The sequence below is a fragment of the Bombina bombina genome, chromosome 3 (genome assembly GCF_027579735.1).
Source record: "Bombina bombina isolate aBomBom1 chromosome 3, aBomBom1.pri, whole genome shotgun sequence".
NCBI classification, from domain to species: domain Eukaryota; kingdom Metazoa; phylum Chordata; class Amphibia; order Anura; family Bombinatoridae; genus Bombina; species Bombina bombina.
This window is the reverse complement of record NC_069501.1, coordinates 649,801,071-649,818,251: the sequence shown is the minus strand read 5'-3', so window position 1 is coordinate 649,818,251 and position 17,181 is coordinate 649,801,071. Positions and strand designations below refer to the sequence as shown.

Genomic DNA, 17,181 nt, shown 5'->3' with positions numbered 1-17,181 from the left:
CATGAACTGAGAAAAGTCAAGTGTGCAGCTGCCAAGATGCCACTTGCCACCAGTTTGGCCATATTTCAGAGCTGCAACATCACTGGAGTGCCCAAAAGCACAAGGTGTGCAATACTCAGAGACATGGCCAAGGTAAGAAAGGCTGAAAGACGACCACCACTGAACAAGACACACAAGCTGAAGCGTCAAGACTGGGCCAAAGAAATATCTCAAGACTGATTTTTCTAAGGTTTTATGGACTGATGAAATGAGAGTGAGTCTTGATGGGCCAGATGGATGGGCCCGTGGCTGGATTGGTAAAGGGCAGAGAGCTCCAGTCCGACTCAGACGCCAGCAAGGTGGAGGTGGAGTACTGGTTTGGGCTGGTATCATCATTTTCGGGTTGAGGATGGAGTCAAGCTCAACTCCCAGTCCTACTGCCAGTTTCTGGAAGACACCTTCTTCAAGCAGTGGTACAGGAAGAAGTCTGCATCCTTCAAGAAAAACATTATTTTCATGCAGGACAATGCTCCATCACACGCGTCCAAGTACTCCACAGCGTGGCTGGCAAGAAAGGGTATAAAAGAAGAAAATCTAATGACATGGCCTCCTTGTTCACCTGATCTGAACCCCATTGAGAACCTGTGGTCCATCATCAAATGTGAGATTTACAAGGAGGGAAAACAGTACACCTCTCTGAACAGTGTCTGGGAGGCTGTGGTTGCTGCTGCACGCAATGTTGATGGTGAACAGATCAAAACACTGACAGAATCCATGGATGGCAGGCTTTTGAGTGTCCTTGCAAAGAAAGGTGGCTATATTGGTCACTGATTTGTTTTTGTTTTGTTTTTGAATGTCAGAAATGTATATTTGTGAATGTTGAGATGTTATATTGGTTTCACTGGTAAAATAAATAATTGAAATGGGTATATATTTGTTTTTTGTTAAGTTACCTAATAATTACGCACAGTAATAGTCACCTGCACACACAGATATCCCCCTAAAATAGCTATAACTAAAAACAAACTAAAAATTACTTCCAAAACTATTCAGCTTTGATATTAATGAGTTTTTTGGGTTCATTGAGAACATGGTTGTTGTTCAATAATAAAATTAATCCTCAAAAATACAACTTGCCTAATAATTCTGCACTCCCTGTAGAGTCAGTGGAGGTCACATGTTTCCTGTCTAGAGTGGAGCTCCAGTCTGCAGCTAGACTACTTTGCATGTGCACACTGCTTACATAGGTATCTCTTCAACAAAGAATAACATGAGAATGATAAAAATTGATAATAGAAGTAAATTGGAAACATTTTAAAAATTGTGTCCTCTATCTGAATCATGAAGAACATTTTTGGGTTTAATGTACCTTTAAGCTAGAATTAGCCAGTATTAAAAATGTACAACTTTTATAACACAAATTATAACTAAATACATTTATGCTAAATGATGCATTTTATTTGTGCTTTGCATAGCAGAAAATGATATTATATTATAAAATATTACATTTCCCCCACCCAGCTTCTTCAAAATGCCACCTGGCTGGCAAAATGTTCTGTGGAGAACACTGTCATGGATATTTAAAATCCTATTACGCAGCATAACCCTCTCCACAAGCTCCTAAAAGCTGTATGTCTGGCCCCAAGGCATTTCTACATTTCCAGGTCTCACAATTGCATTTATTTACCAATTTGTTGTAGTTACTCACCATTTTCAAGAACAGCAAAACCAGTTGTTGATGAGGAACCATAATCAACCTTCTCTTTCGGTGATTTCACTCCTGCATGTATTTGTGCCTGTTAACAAAAAAAATAATTAAATAAATAAATTTAAAAAAAAATTATGCCGATATATGTCTTTCTTTCCTAATGTGGTGAGTTCACAGGATCATCAATTACTGTTGGAAATATCACTTCTGGCCAGCAGGAGGAGGCAAAGAACACTGGGGTCAAAAGTATTAAGTATCACTTCCCACAACTCCTAGTCATTCGACTGAATGTAAACAGAGAAAAAGGAGCAACACAAGGTGTAGAGGTGCCTGAGGTTTTAGTTAAAAAGAACTGTCTTATATAAAGGGCAAGGCCGTGGACTCAACATAAATTTTGTTTTCTTTCCTAAGATATGTCCACCGGCATCATTAATTACTGTTGGGAACCAATACCCAAGCTAGAGGACACAAATGATAAGGGAGGGACAAGACAGGCAGACCTAAAAAAAAGGCAACCACTGCTTGAATAACCTTACTCCCCAAAAGACGCCTCGTCCAAGGCAAACATATCAAATTTGAAAAATTTGGAAAGAGTATGCAAAGAGAACCAAGTAGCAGTCTTGCAAATCTGTTCCACAGAAGCTTCATTTTTGAAGCCCAAGAAGAAGAGACAGCCCAAGTAGAATGAGCTGTAATCCTCTCAGGAGGCTGCTGTCCAGCAGTCTCATAAGCCCACCGAATTAAACTTCTCAACCAGAGAGGAAAATAAGTAGCAGTAGCTTTCTGATCTTACGTTTCCCAGAGAAAACAAACAAACAGGGCAGAAGACTGGCGAAATTCCTTAGTCGCCTGTAATTAAAATGTAACCACGCACAACATCCAGGTTGAGCAACAACGTTCTTTATGAGAAGAAGGATGAGGACATAGAGAAGGAATAACAATTTCTTGATTAACATATGTCCGGAACCACTATACAGTAGGAAGGAAACCTAACTTAGAACAAAGAACTGCATTATCGACAAGAAAGAGAAGATAAGGCGAATCCCACTGCAAGGCTGATAATTCTGAAACTCTGAGCAAAAAAGATAGCAATAAGAAACAAAACCTTCCAAGATAACAAATATCTATACAATGGCTCAAACAGAACCTGCTGTAAAACTTTAAGAACAAAGTTAAAGCTCCAAGGAAGAGCAACAGACTTAAAAACACAAGCCTGATTCTGATCAAGGCCTGACAAAAAAGATTGCACATCTGGCACGTCCGCCAGGACACTACTTTTAGCAAAAAGAAAATGCAGAAATCTTAACCCTTAAGGGTACTGACTAATAAACCCTTCTCCAGACCTTCCTGGAGAAAGAAAAATCCTAGGGAATCCTGACCTTACGCCAAGAGAAGGCCTTGGATTCACACCTAGAAAGAGATATATACGCCATAACTTATGGCAAATCTTTCTAGTAACAAGATTACAAGCCTGAATCATGGTCTCAAGACAGAACTAAGACAGAACTAAGCGTTCAAGTTCCACGCAGAAAGAGTCAGAGAAACAAAAGTAAGGGCCCTGAATCAGAAGGTCCCTCCTCAGGAACAACCACCAAGGTAAAATAGATACATCCCAGCTAGGTCAGTATCCAGATCCTGCGAGACTATGCCAGAACTATTAAAAATACTGAAGCCCACTCCTAAGGATACGAGCAAAGACTTGTGGAAGGAGAGCAAACTGAGGAACAGGGATGTCAGACTGAAAACCCAAGAACCATCAGGAATTTTAACAAAGCAGCCTGCTGATCTGTAGACCTTTAACATAACAAGAAAATCTGGCGTACTGCCATCTCCAACTCCAGCACCCCTCATTTGAGGGTTAACCTGGAGAACACCTCCGGGAAAAGCATCCACTCCCCGGAATGAACTGACTCTCAAGAAGTCCGCTCCCGGCATCCACTCCTGAATGTGAATACTGGATAGACAACAAATGTGAGCATCCACCCACGGTGCATGTCAATCATGGCAAAGGAACTCCAGGTTCCTGCCAGGAGGTTGATGTAAATCAACTCCAAGATGGTTCTGGAATAGCAGACTCCTCCCAAGTCCCATAGTCACCAACCCTAACAGGCTGGCGTCCGTGGTCATCATTACTCAGGAAGCTCTCCTGAAGCATGTGTACCCGAGACAGATGCTTCTGCGAAAACCACCACATGAAGAATATCCTGTCGACAGATCCTAGATCTATCATCTGAGACAAAACCACATGATCCCATTCCACTATCTGAGCATGCATAACAGCAAACTCAGAGATGGAATCGAGCAAGGGCTGATGTCCAGTGAAGCAACCATCAGACCAATACCCTCAATACATTGAGCCACTGAAGACCCAACAGTAGAATGTAGAGAGACACAAGAGGAAAGAATCCTCGATTTTTCTGACCTCTGCCAAAAATATGGACAGAGATAGGAAACCAATATGGTCGCTTAGAAAACTATCCCTGTAGCTGTAACAAGGGAATCCATATTCAGGTTTACTTCCCATCCATGGGAATGAAGAACAGACAACAAGATCTCTGTATGAGATAATGCTTGTTGAAAGGATGACACCTGAACCATTGTGTCGTCCAGGAATGGTACCACAGGAATACCTCGAAACCTGATCACTGCCAAGATAGCCCCCTCTGGGAGCCGGGGCAAGACCAAAGGGAAGAGCTACAGAGTGTTTGACAGAAAGGCAAAACTCAGGAACTTAAAAATACACGTCCTCCAGGTCTATGGTCACCATGAACCGATCCTCTTGGACCAAGGAAAAATGAAACCACTGGTTCCCATTTGAAGGACGGTACCTTGAGAAAACTTGTTGGGATACTGTTTCATAGGACGAAAAACTCCCCTCTTTCTCGGAAACCACGAACAGGAATGAAAAGAATTCTAGACCATGTTCCCTTACAAGAACTGGAACCATCACTCACAGGGAAGAGAGGTCCTAAACACACTTCAAAAATGCCTCATCATTATCTGGCCTGCAGATAAAATTAAAAGGAGCAAACTGCCACTGGAGGAAGATATGAATTATATGTAGAAAACCTGAGATACTTGTCCACAGCCTATCTGGGACATCTCGTATCCATGTTTGAAGACAAAACAGAGAGATGCCCGCCCCCCACTTGGATCAATCGCAGATTGGGGCAAACTCCTTTAGCTCTATTCATCTTTCCTTGTGGTAGAAAAGAACCTTTTCCACCCATAGTATTGAAATATTCCTGCCAGATCAAGACCAAACAAGGTCTTACCCATGTAAGGAAGCGTCAGAAGCTTGGCCTCAAAGGAAAAATCCATCTGACCATGGATATAGCCACAACACCCCGCGGGCTAGTACAACAAAGCCAAATATCTCGACTCCAGGCTAAAAAAAAACTAAACTGCACGGTAGCATCAGAAATAAAATAATTGGCTAGCTTAAGAGCCTTAATCTGAACTTGATCTCCTTTAAAAGAGTCCCTACCAAATTGGTTCAACCAAGGCACCGCACCAATAAGATGCCACACTTGACACAGTGGCAAAACAAACTTCAGCTTAGTCCATTGACCCTGAAAAGAACAACTATCCTCTCTAGGAATCGTAGTTTGCTTAGCCAGAGTAGAAAACACCCTACTACTTTAGGCATTGTGCGCCTTTAAAGGAGACAGCGACAGGAAAACATCTATTCAAAAACATGAGATGGGGAAAAAGGAATCCCTGACTTCTCCTATTCCTGTGAAAAATCTCCTAGCACGGTTTGGAACAGGAAAAACTTCCACAGAGGAATCCTAGTATTTATATAGTTTACTAGATTCTTAGGTTGACAGCGACATACGTATCGGAGTCGCCCAAAATTAGCCAAAACCTCCTTATACCATACACAAAAGATGTTCAAGCTTAAATCTGAAGGGATACTCTTCAGCATTAGATTAAGGAATTATACTGTCCGAATCTGATATATCACCCTCAGAAGCTACTAGCGACTGCACCGCATAAGATTTATGAGGGATAGCAACTATTTTAAATGTCTTCTTGTGCTTTCCCTGAAGGAAAAGGCAGATAAAGCCGCAGATATTGACAGAATACCTGAGCTGCAAAATCTGAAGGCAAATACACTCCTCCAGGAGATTGAGAGGAACCGCAGGGCACTGCATTGGGACGTTTAAGGAGAAGCTGTGGCATTGCCTAAGCAGCATCATCCTAGGAGACATGAGGCTCAGAATACAACAACCTAACTGTACTTTCATTAGTTAAGTGAAAAAAAACTGCAGCACAGGATTGGCATATGCAAATACTCTCTAAAATAACATAAATCTTTATTCTTGCTAAAGATCAAATTTAACAGATATGCTTATAAAAACAAATCTGATCCTCACAAGCCAGAAGCATTTATTCCTTAGGAACAGAGTTATAGGAAGGTATGCACATATGTCCTTTTAAGAAAAGACTTAAAAAGGATTTACTACAGTGGATATTAGCAGGATCCAGATTCATTATTATACTAATTCGGATTTATTCGGTAGATTCGGCACTATTTCAATTCGGAAATTTGAATCGATCTGAATCTCCAAATTTAACGAATTCGGACGAATTTCTGAATCGAAACGAATCGCACATTTCTAGCACTCAATGCAGTAACATATAGGTCATATTAAGTACATTGGTACAGAAATGGAACTTGAGGATCAAATGCCAAATTAGACATTAAAACATAGCTTTTATTCAAATGCAAAAAGAATTAAAAACATAGTTTATGTAAGAACTTACCTGATAAATTCATTTCTTTCATATTAGCAAGAGTCCCATGAGCTAGTGACGTATGGGATATACATTCCTACCAGGAGGGGCAAAGTTTCCCAAACCTAAATTGCCTATAAATACACCCCTCACCACACCCCACAATTCAGTTTAATGAATAGCCAAGAAGTGGGGTGATAAGAAAGGAGCGAAAGCATCAAAAAATAAGGAATTGGAATAATTGTGCTTTATACAAAAAAATCATAACCACCACAAAAAAGGGTGGGCCTCATGGACTCTTGCTAATATGAAAGAAATGAATTTATCAGGTAAGTTCTTACATAAATTATGTTTTCTTTCATGTAATTAGCAAGAGTCCATGAGCTAGTGACGTATGGGATAGCAGATACCCAAGATGTGGAACTTCCACGCAAAGAGTCACTAGAGAGGGAGGGATAAAATAAAGACAGCCAATTCCGCTGAAAAATTAATCCACTACCCAAATCAAAAAGTTTCAATTTTTATAATGAAAAAAACTGAAATTATAAGCAGAAGAATCAAACTGAAACAGCTGCTGAAGTACCATTCTACTCAAACTGCTTCTAAAGAAGAGAAAACATCAAAAAGGTAGAACATAGTAAAAAGTATGCAAAGAAGACCAAGTCATTGCTTTGCAAATCTGATCAACAGAAGCTTCATTCTTAAAAAGCCCAGGAAGTAGAAACTTACCTAGTAGAATGAGCTGTAATCTCTGAGGCGGGAATCCACCCGACTCCAAATAAGCATTATGAATCAAAAGTTTAAGCAAGATGCCAAATAAATGGCAGAAGCCTTTTGACCTTCCTAAAACCAGAAAAGATACAAATAGACTAGAAGTCTATCTGAAATCTGAATAGCTTCAACATAGGATTTCAAAACTCTTACCACATCCAAAGAAGTAAGAATCTTAGGAAAAACAATAATTCCTCCCTAATGTTGTTAGAATTTACAACTTTAGGTAAGAATTGAAATGAGGACAGCAAAAACCACCTTATCCTGATGAAAAAATCAGAAAAAGGAGATTCGCAAGAAAAAACTGTTTCTAGCTGAAGAGATGTCCAAAAAGAACAATACTTTCGATGAAAGTAATTAATGTCCAGCAGCAAGCATATGCTCAAATAGAAGAGCCTGAAAAGCCTTCAGAACCAAATTAAGACTCCAAGGAGGAGAAATTGGCTTAATGACAGGTTTGATACTGTAATGTTGATCTGACTTCGTGACTTGTGAAACACAACTGCAGAACAAACAGTAATAGTTTGAAATGTTTCACCCCTTTGATAGTATCACTATGGTAGTCAGTGATATCAGCTGGAGTAAAGGGGGGTGAGTTAATATAAGTCTGAAGGAAGAGATTCTCTATCTCAAGGTTAGGTGAGTAGTAAAACTTCTAAACAATCTGTGTAGGGTTTATCCGGTGGTTTACTAGCTCAGGCGGTAGCTGGAGATATCTAGTATTAGAAGTAGTGAATGATAGGTTTTAGTGGCAGTAGTTCAAAGTTATTTCACAGGAGAGAACCCACTCTCAGAATTGGGTACAAGTTATGCAGTTCACTTTATAATTCTCAAAGGAGGGTAAGAGAGTTCCTTTACCTGTATGATTCAGCTGCTGCTAGCAGCGTACTGACAGTTTGAGCGCAGGAGGCCGGGGAGGAGTTACTCGCTGACGCACTGGAATGATTGACAGCGCAGAACGCTAGCGAGTCCCGGTTGCCGTGTACTCGACTGCTGCTTGTAAGATTCCGGTAGGGAGCAGGCGTAGAATAATCTGAGGTGGTAGGTAGGAGTCTCCCACAGGAGACCAGGATCCTCAGCAGTGAATGATTAGAGTGGTTGTAATTCCTCAGTGAAACGGCAAGAGCCGAAATACATAGGCAGAAGTGTCCTCCAACTGAGTGAAATCACTGATGTGCAGGAGGCTGTTTGCAAATGATATAGGAATAACGTAGCTTTTGTAATGCACGATAAAGATGTAAAATAGAAATATTCCAGAAGGAATAGGCAAGCTCAGTATGAGCAGTAGTTACTCCGTGTAAGCAACAAAATACTAAGCACCTGCCATTAGGAGAACAGGTGTATTTAAAGACTCTGTGGGCAGGGCTTAGACAGTGCAGGTTGAGAATTAAAGGTAAAGGCAGGCAGTGAAGAATCCTGACATCACCCCCTCCTCAAGAAAGCTGTCCCACAGCTTGAGGTCTAGGTCTATCCGGGAAACGACTGTGAAAAGTAGAGATGAGTCTAGGAGCATCAACGTCCGAGGCAGCCTCCCACGAGTCTTCTTCCGACGGCTAACCCTTCCAGTGGATAAGATACTGTAGTACTGAACCCCTGTAACGGGAGTCCAGAATGGAATGAACTTCGTATACCTGCGTATCGGTCGTAACAGGGGAGTCTGCAGGAAAAGGCTCTTGTTGTCTAGATCCGATATATGGTTTAAGAAGAGAGACGTGGAACGTGGGATGTACCTTCATTCCAGGGGGTAATTGCAAGGTGACAGCTTTAGGGTTGATTACACAGTTTATTTCAAAAGGACCAATAAACTTCCTGGCAAGTTTCTTGCTAGGCACTTGAAGTTTCAAGTTCTTCGTGGAAAGCCAAACCTGGTCCCCCATGGAGTAATTGGGGGGAGTTCTTCTTCTTAGATCATAATGCCTTTTCTGGTTAGCCTGAGCATTTTGAATATTCCGTTTGATGAAATCAAAGTTGTCTAAAATCCTAATAGTAAAGTCATCCAACTTGGGTGAATCAGTACTTGAGGTAGCGTTTAAGAACAGAGTAGGGTAAAATCCGTAATTCGCAAAGAAAGGCGAAAAGTTTGTGGATAAGCTGGTTAAGTTGTTGTAGGCATATTCAGCCAGGGGTAAGTAAGAGATCCACTGGTCTTGCTGGTAGGAACAAAAACAACGAAGATATTCCTCAAGCCATTGATTCAATTGTTTTGTCTGTCCGTTGGTTTGGGGGTGGTAAGCTGTTGTGAATCTATGATCAACTTGAAGGAGTTTAGTCAATGTAGACCAAAATCGAGAGTTGAATTGCGTCCCTCTGTCAGTGATCACCCTAGCAGGTACGCCATGTAATATAATGATATTGTCTAAGAAGAGACGAGCTGTTTCTGAAGATGAAGGAATCTTATGGAAGGGAATGAAATGCCCATCTTGGTGAACATATCCACTATGACTAGTATGGTGTTCTGTTTTTGTGACAGGGGTAATTCAACAATGAAGTCCATACTTATTTGTTCCCAGGGACAGCTAGGGATGGGCAGAGACATCAATAACCCATAAGGTCTTAACCTTTCATTCTTTGAGGTAATGCAGGTGGAACAAGTACTAACATAATCTTTAACTGTTTGCTTCATTTTAGAGCCACCAGTACGATCTGTCAGTAAATCCAAGGTCCGTCTGACACCAGGATGACCTGACGTTGGGATGTCGTGATGATATCTTAAAACCTGCTTCCTTAGAGCTTGAGGTATGTAAAGCTTATCCTTGTGATAGAAGAACCCTCTCTTCGATCTAATTGGTAACGTGTGAGTTCGTTGTCTTGTCTTTGATGTCTTCTAATCTCGGATAATAAAGGGGTAGTGATGCCTATGAAGCATTCTTGGGGAATCACTGATTGGATCTCATGAGATATAGATGGGTTTTGTATCTCTTCTAGAGAGAGCATCAGCCTTCCCATTGTTGCTGGCTGGTCGGTATTGAATAATGAAATCAAACCTGGAAAAATAGAGGCTCCAACTGACCTGTCTCGCTGATAAGATTTTATTATTCTGAAGGTATGGAGGTTTTTATGGTCTGTATAGATAGTGACAGGATATTTAGCTCCCTCCAATAGATGTCTCCAGTTCTCTAAAGCTCTGCTAATGGCGAGGAGTTCTTTGTCACCTATAGTGTAATTCATCTCCGCCGGAGACATAATTTTGGAGAAGAATGAGACAGGATGCAAAAGTTCCGTCATAGATAGTCGTTGTGAGAGTACAGCCCCAATGGCAAAGTCTGATGAATCAACTTCAAGGGTGTAAGGCAAGGGATGCATCAGGAATTCGGAGTATATGTGCTGTGGAAAAACTGGTCTTGGAGAAACTCGAAAGCTGTGGATGCTTCTTTGGGTCCAAGTGAAAGGTTTGGACTGGGAAGTGAGTTGAGTCAAAGGTTTTGCTACCTTGGAGAATCCCTTGATAAATTTCCGATAATAGTTGGAGAAACCAGAAAACGTTGTAGATCCTTCCTATTGGATGGTTGAGGCCAGTCCCAATACCGTATCTACCTTCTTATGTTGCATCTTTATTCCTTCAGGGAGATGCCATAACCCAGGAACGAAATCTCTGTACAATGGAAATGACACTTCTCTGCCTTGGCATAAAGCTTGTGAGTACGGAGTCGGGAGAGTACCCAGCGGAGATGTTTGATGTGGTCCTCTAAGGTCTTAGAATAAATTAAGAGTGTCATCAAGGTAGACTACCATACAGACATCTAGCAAGTCCCTAAAAAATGTCATTATAAAACGTTGGAAGTCGCCGGAGCGTTGCACAATCAAAAGGCCATCACCAGGTATTCAAACAGCCCATATCTAGTGCGGAATGCCGTGAGCCATTCATGACCTTCCTGTATCCGTACCAAATTGTATGCTCCTCTGAGGTCGAGTTTAGAGAAGATGGTAGCTTCAGATAGGCGTTCAATCATTTCCGGAATCAGTGGTAACGGATACCGATTTTTATGATCCGCTTGTTAAGCTCTCGATAATCTATGATAGGCCTGAGAGTTTCATCTTTGTTTCTCACAAAGAACATGCCGACTCCAGCAGAGAAGTGGAAGGTCTTATGAACCCTTCTTGAGATTTTCCTACTAAATAATTCTTCAGATGTTCTAATTCGGATTCATTTAACGGATAAATATGCCCAAATGGTATGCTTTCCCCTGGCTGTAGTTGAATAGGGCAATCATATGGTCGGTGGGGTGAAGATGTGTCAGCTTCAGTCTTACTGAATACATCAGCAAAATCCTTATAGTAGCTAGGTAAAAGCTGTGGATCAGGAAGAGTATGAAGAAGGTTTTGCTGTGGGAAGCAAGTGGTATGGCAGTATGTGGAACTGAAGCATATCTTTGAGGAGGTCCAGACTATAGAAGGCTCATGTAATTGTAACCAAGTAATACCTAAGACTACAGGAAAATGAGGAGAAGGCAAAACATCAAAGGAGATGAATTCAGTATGAACCCTTTTCTGTAACAACTTGCAAAGGAACAGTATGAATGTGTAATAGGAACCATTACGTATTGTAGAGCCATCAATAACACGAAGTACAAGTGGGTAGTCTCTTTTACACAAGTGGGATTTATTTATTTTTACAAGCTCAGAATCTATGGAAGTTTCCCGAAAGCCCCTGAATCAATGATGGCTTCAGCTGGTAGTCGTTTTTCTGATCCCACTGCAAGAATAAAGAGAGTTTACAGAAAGTGGATTTTTTATGAACATCATGAGAGGGAACAAATAGTGGTGGACTTACTTTTCTTGTTCTTCGGAAGGAATAGGACATTGATACAGCTGAGTGTGATGGATCTCCACAGTACATACAGAGATTCCTAGTCTTACGTCTCATCCTCTCTTCACTTGATAAAGGTCTCCTGACGACCCCAATCTCCATAGGAACAGATGTTGGAGGTGAGGGTCTGGGTGGCATTGTAGATGAAGTATTCTTAACGTAGGAGGTCGCTATGGTACTTCTCACCACGTCTCTCTCTAAGTCTTCTGTCAATTTGAGAGGAGATCCTCATCAAGGCTTCTATGGTGGAGGGTAGTTCGATCCTTGCCAACTCATCCTTCAGATTCTCCGCCAACCCTAAACGGAATTGGTTACGAAGTGCTATAGGACTCCAGAGGGGAGTCTGATGCATATAGTTTAAACTCCGCGATGTATTCTTCAGGGCCTTTTTACCCTGTTTGAGATCTCTCATGTGAGCCTCAGCGGTCAGTTGAGTGTCTTTATCCAAGTATAATTCATCCATAGCACTAAAGAAAGATGCTAAGGTGGCAAGAGTAGAATCTTCATGTTCACATAAATTGTCTGCCCAAACCCTAGGCTCCCCTGAGAAATGTAATGAGTGTAAGAACTCTTATTTTTCTGTAGGATAGCTTTTAGGATGCAAAGTGAACAACAGGTGACAGGCGTTTTTTAATTGTTTATATGAGTGTCTGGTACCACTGAAAGTCTCTGGAAGAGATATTTGTGGTTCAGGTACAGAGTATTGAGCCGACCTGCAGCTATGGAGTCCTTGAACAGATCCTTTAGTGTCTTGTTCTCAATCTGTAGTTCTCTGACAGCATGAGCTATTTGATCGACTTTCTGAGATAAGTTGTAAACAACTTGCGAAGTTCTGCTGGTTCCATATTCTTGGGGCTTAGTTATGTAAAGTTGATCTGACTTTGTGGACTTGTGAAACACAACAGTAAAATAGTTTAAATGTTTCGACCCCTTTGATAGGTATCACTATGGTAGTCAGTGATATCAGCTGGATTAAAGGGGTGAGTTAATATAAGTCTGAAGGAAGAGATTCTCTATCTCAAGGTTAGTGAGTAGTAAACTTCTAAACAATCTGTTAGGGTTTATCCGGTGGGTTTACTAGCTCAGCGGTAGCTGGAGATATCTAGTATTAGAAGTAGTGAATGATAGGTTTTAGTGGCAGTAGTTCAAAGTTATTTCCACAGGAGAGAACCCAACTCTCAGAATTGGGGTACCAGTTATGCAGTTCACTTATAAATTCTCAAGGAGGGTAAGAGAGTTCCTTTACCTGTATGATTCAGCTGCTGCTAACAGCGTTCTGACAGTTTGAGCGCAGCAGGCCGGGAGGAGTTACTCGATGACGCGCTGGAATGATTGACAGCGCAGAACGCTAGCGAGTCCCGGTTGCCGTGGTACTCGACTGCTGCTTGTAAGATAGCCGTAGGGGAGGCATGCGTAGAATAATCTGAGGTGGTAGGGTAGGAGTCTCCCACAGGAGACCAGGATCCTCGAGCAGTGAATGATTAGAGTGGGTATAGGAATTCCTCAGTGAAACGGCAAGAGCCGAAATACATAGGCAGAAGTGTCCTCCTACTGAGTGAAATCACTGAATGTGCAGGAGGCTGTTTGCAAATGTTTATAGGAATAACTTAGCTTTTGTAATCCACGATAAAGAGTAAAATAGAAAGATTCCAGAAGGAATAGGCAAGCTCAGTATGAGCAGTAGTTACTCCCGTGTAAGCAACAAAATACTAAGCACCTGCCGATTAGGAGACAGGTGTATTTAAAGACGCTGTGGGCAGGGCTTAGACAGTGCAGGTTGAGAATTAAAGATAAAGGCAGGCAGTGAAGGAATCCTGACAGAGTACGAATCAAAACCTGAACAAAATGATGACTAGCAGGAAGTAACACTGCCTTTATCCTGATGAAAAATCAGAAAAGGAATTCACAAGAAAGAGCAGATAACTCAAAAAACTCTTCTAGGCAGAAGAGATAGCCAAAAGGAACAATACTTGCCAAGAAAGTTATTTAATGTTCAGAGAATGCCTAGTTTCAAACGGAGAAGCCGTGCAAAGCCCTCAGCACCAAATTGAGACTCCAAAGAGGAGAGATTGAATTAATACAGTGGAACCAAAGCCTGTAAAAAACAATGAATATCAGGATGATTAGCAATCTTTCTGTGAAAAATGAACTAAAGAGTAGAGATTTGGGTCCGATCAAAAAACTGAAGACAAAACCTTATCCAAACCAACCTGAAGAAATTATAAAATTCTAGAATTCTAAAAGAATGCCAAGAAAATTTATGAGAAAAACACCAAGAAATGAAGGTCTTCCAGACTCGATAATAAATCTTTCTAGAGACAGATTTACGAGCCTGAAACATAGGATTAAATCAGATGAGTCAGAGAAACCTCTATGACTAAAAATCAAGCATTCAATCTCCAGCCCTTCAAATTTAATGATTTGAGATCCTGATGGAAAAAAATTGGCCTTGAGAAAGAAGGTCTGATCTTAATGAAGTGTCCCAAGGTTAGCAACTGGCCATCCGAAAGAGATCCGCATACCAAAACCTGAGAGGCCATGCTGGAGCCACCAGCAGTACAAACAAATACTGCATTAGAATTTTGGAATCACTTTTGAAGAAGAACTAGAGGCGGAAAGATATAGGCAAAATGATAATTCCATAGAAATGTCAATGCATACACTACTTCCGTCGAGGATCCCCCGGACCTGAATAGTGCCCCTGGGAAGTTTCTTTATTCAGATGAGATGCCAACAGATCTATTTCTGGAAATCCTCACATCTGAAAAATTGAGAAACATATCTAGGTATGAGAGACCATACTCCTGGATGTAAAGCTTGATTAACAGAGATAATCCGCTTCCCAAATGTCTATACCTGGGAAAAAAAACACAGCATTTAGATAGGAGCTGGATTTAGCCCAAGCCAATATCCGAGACACTTCTGTCACAGCCTAAGGACTGAGAGTCCCACCCTGATTGATGACATACACCACAGTTGTGACATTGTCTGAAAAACAATAAACGTCTCTTCATCAAAAAGATAACGAACTGAAAAACTCTGAGAATGCACGGAGTTCTAAAATATCAAATGGTAATCTCGCCTCCTGAGATTTCCAACCCCTTGGTTGCAAAAAGGACTCACATCTGTAGAGATCATGGTCCAGTTGAAAGAAACGAAGAGACCTGGTAGAACTAAATGAGGTGATCTTAACCACCAAATCAAGACAGGTTAAACATTAGGATTCGAAGATTTAAAATGTGAAATCCTAGAATCCCTGGCACCATTTATTCAGCATAAAAAGACTGGAAAGGTTTTCTATAAAATGAGCAAAGGGATTTGAATCCAATGCTGCAAGCCATAAGACCTAAAACTTCCATGCATATATAGCAACTGAAGGAAATAATAGAGGACTAAAGGTACCGACAGACGGAACCCAATAAATTGTCACTTGTCTGATAGAGACAAAGACAGTGACACAAACTATCTGGAAACCTAAAAAAGGTGACCCTTGTGTGAAGAATCAAGAGCTTTTGAAAAAAAGATCCTCTAACTATGTCCTGAAAGAACAAAGTTGAATCATATGAGATTCCACAGCCTCAGAAAAATAATCTGAATGAAAACAGAAAATGAAGATATGCATCTATTGTATCTAATGAAAACAAATAATGCTATCACTGACCAAAAAAGTGCAGAATAGTTTGAATAAAACCCCAAAACCAGTTCCTAAAAATGGAACTGGATAGAATACCCAAAAGATTACAGGGTCTGAGCAGCGCTTGAGCCCCACGGTGATCAGCCGTGCTAACATTACCCAAAAATATATAGGGCTTAAACACACTTATAGAAAGTGTTAAGGCCTTACTGGAAAAAAGACTTCTCACAGACGGCTTTACTCTTGAACTTATTCTGTACCCAAAATCAAAGAAATTTGGACCGAATAGAACCAAATAAATTCAAAAAAGTCTTAACCTCCCCTTACCAGCCGAGCTGGAATACGGCACATACATTGCAATTTTAGGGAGCTGATTTTGAACTAAAAAAATTCAGGAAAAATTCAGGAATTCGTTCCTTAATAAGATCAACCAAACTAATATAAGCTTAAAGTTTAGTCTTAGAACTCAATCTTGAAGCCCAGAGTAACAGTTTAAGAATTTAATCCAATTATAAACCAAATAATTGATTATCTTAGAAAAAAAGAAATATGGATTTTTTAGAAATCTACAAAATTCTTCTAGCAAAAACAGCTAAAGACATAGGATTAAACCTCATTTGCGAAAATATTCAATAAAATGAAGACACAAATGAAAATAATTAGCATGATAGTCCAGTTAAAGGACCAGTCAATACACTGGACTTGCATAATCACAAATGCAAAACAACAAGACAAATGCAACAGCACCTATCTAGTAGATTTTGTCCCTTTAACAATGCTAAAATAAATCATAATCGGACACTTGATCTTAAAGTAAACAGAAAAATGAAGCAATTGCAACATCATCCAAATAAATCACAGGACCAAGAAAAGTACCTGAGAATTAAGTAATTTTCCTTAAATAAGATAACAACCATCTAAAGGAAAATAAATACTATTTTGCTATAGAAACAATAGCATAATTAGCGGAGTAGAGATAGCCCCAATAAATTGAGAACCTCAAAATTGAGAATTAACTGCCGGCAAAGATGTAGTTAAAACCTTAAAGAGGGGGGGGGCGGAGCCGACAGCCGGAGGAATGGCCGCACTATAGAGGATCTCGCTGGCTCACTTTCCAAATAACCCAACTGGCTAGGGCCATTCCACTACTATGTGGAAATGGTTTGAGATCAAACTCTCCAGAGAAGAATTCACCACTCAGTCACAATAACGGCACTCTGGAGTAGCCGGTAAATCCTGAACTCACTCTGAGGAGCCTTCTATCCTGCCGCCATTTTGAAGCCCTGACAGCTTAGATAATCTGAAACTGACGATCGTATAGCATTGTTCTACTCCGCTGCACTGCTCAGTCCTTATCCAAACACCCTCCTCAAATATGGCAGAAGACTCCTACTGCAGATCCGGGCTCTACCTCAAGGCCCTAGAACTACAGGCACTTCACCACTTCGCGATCTCAGTCGCGCTCCACAGAGTGGTGGGGGACCCATGTCTATCAAGCAGTGCCGAGTGAGGGATGTTGTGTCGCAGTGTCAGGAGCCTAGA

General features: G+C 40.8%; 1 protein-coding gene across 1 annotated transcript in view; it reads right to left on the bottom strand.

The window, feature by feature from the left end:
- Positions 1–1,679: 1,679 nt before the first annotated feature.
- LOC128652466 (multidrug and toxin extrusion protein 2) overlaps positions 1,680–17,181 on the bottom strand; it is a 450,289-nt gene continuing 434,787 nt past the window's right edge. Inside the window, exon 16 of the mRNA XM_053705404.1 lies at positions 1,680–1,775. Within this exon, the coding sequence (XP_053561379.1) occupies positions 1,680–1,775 (96 nt within the window). The remainder of the gene's footprint in view (positions 1,776–17,181) is intronic.